This window comes from Condylura cristata, unplaced genomic scaffold (genome assembly GCF_000260355.1).
Source record: "Condylura cristata isolate star-nosed mole 26May11 unplaced genomic scaffold, ConCri1.0 scaffold00014, whole genome shotgun sequence".
Lineage (NCBI taxonomy): Eukaryota > Metazoa > Chordata > Mammalia > Eulipotyphla > Talpidae > Condylura > Condylura cristata.
In genome coordinates, this window is record NW_004567115.1 from 26289317 (window position 1) to 26290511 (window position 1195).

A 1195-nucleotide genomic window follows, 5' to 3' on the forward strand; every position below is an offset into this window, starting at 1 on the left:
GGAAAATGTGGAGAATTTCCTGACCTAGTAATGTAACTAGTAGTAGCAATTCTACCTTTGTTTAATCCAAAGATTTTTGCTTTTACATATGCTCTAAAAGACATTATCTCATAGCATCATTCCACAACTCTAGGAGAAAGGAGCAGAGCAGATAAGGAGGCATGCTAAAAATCACACAGCAAAGCAGTTGTGGCTGGAAGATTAAATGAGAAATAAACTAGTTATGTAGACAAATCACACACACACACACATACACACACACACAGGCTGGCTTGGAACTGCACATAATGACCCAAGTCAGAGGAAGCTCTGCAGGACACACACATGATAATTCGTCTGGAAATAAACTGGCTTTCACGGTTATGGTCTGTGCAGCAGTATTATGACAACATCTCACAGAAACCTCCTGAGTGGCTGTGAACAGGCCCAATTCTGCTTTGCTCTTTTAAATTCACACTTTCTAAATGAACCCCAGAGAATGGACACAAGGGTCTGGAGCCCCGTGAGATCTGACAGCTTTGGCCCCGGAAGACCAAAACCTCACTGAGAACCGAAGGAGGGCTTCTGCTTGGCCGCTAATGGACTTGGAGGAGAACTGCTTAGAAGCTCTTAAAACTCCATTCCAGTCTGGCCCAGGCTCTGAACCTTCCTTTGAGTGCTTTCAACTCTTTTGTGGAGCCAGGAGGGAAGAGATAAGGATTGCTCTAGCGTCCTACTGGGCAACCACAGCCTGCAGGGAAAATCTGGCCTGTGGCCTGTGGCCTGTGGCCTGTGGCCTGTGGCCTGTGAGTGTGTACACGGCTGCCCATTTGCATTTCGTCTGCAGAGGTTTGCCTACCAAGGCAGCGTGAACCATTTTGACAGAGACCATGGCTCTAGAAACCTAAAAATACTTAATATCTGCTTCTTCAGAGAAAACGTTTGCCGACCCCGATCTAGATAATAATTAGAGCTACATCACCTCTCCTGTGTGACAGGCATTGGGGACGTGTGTCCACGCGCTAACTCAGCAGTGTTAAGAGCTGTTTCTGAAACATGGGGCTTGATCCCAGCCTGCCTGACCTGGGTCCCTGCCTAAAAGATGCTTCTCGCGGGAGGGAACATGCACCTTGGTTTTGGCTTGGATGGGTGCCCCGTGGTCCAGCAGGATCTCTGAGATTCGCACGTGCCCGTTCCGAGCTGCACAGTGGAGAGG

The 1195-nt window shown here is 48.3% G+C and overlaps 1 protein-coding gene across 1 annotated transcript in view; it reads right to left on the reverse strand.

Moving 5' to 3' along the window:
* Window positions 1-1195, reverse strand: part of ANK1 (ankyrin 1, erythrocytic) — a 213110-nt gene that overhangs the window by 67874 nt on the left and 144041 nt on the right. Inside the window, exon 9 of the mRNA XM_012724840.1 lies at window positions 1109-1195. This exon is cut by the window's right edge and continues 12 nt beyond it. Coding sequence (XP_012580294.1) covers window positions 1109-1195 — 87 coding nt within the window. The remainder of the gene's footprint in view (window positions 1-1108) is intronic.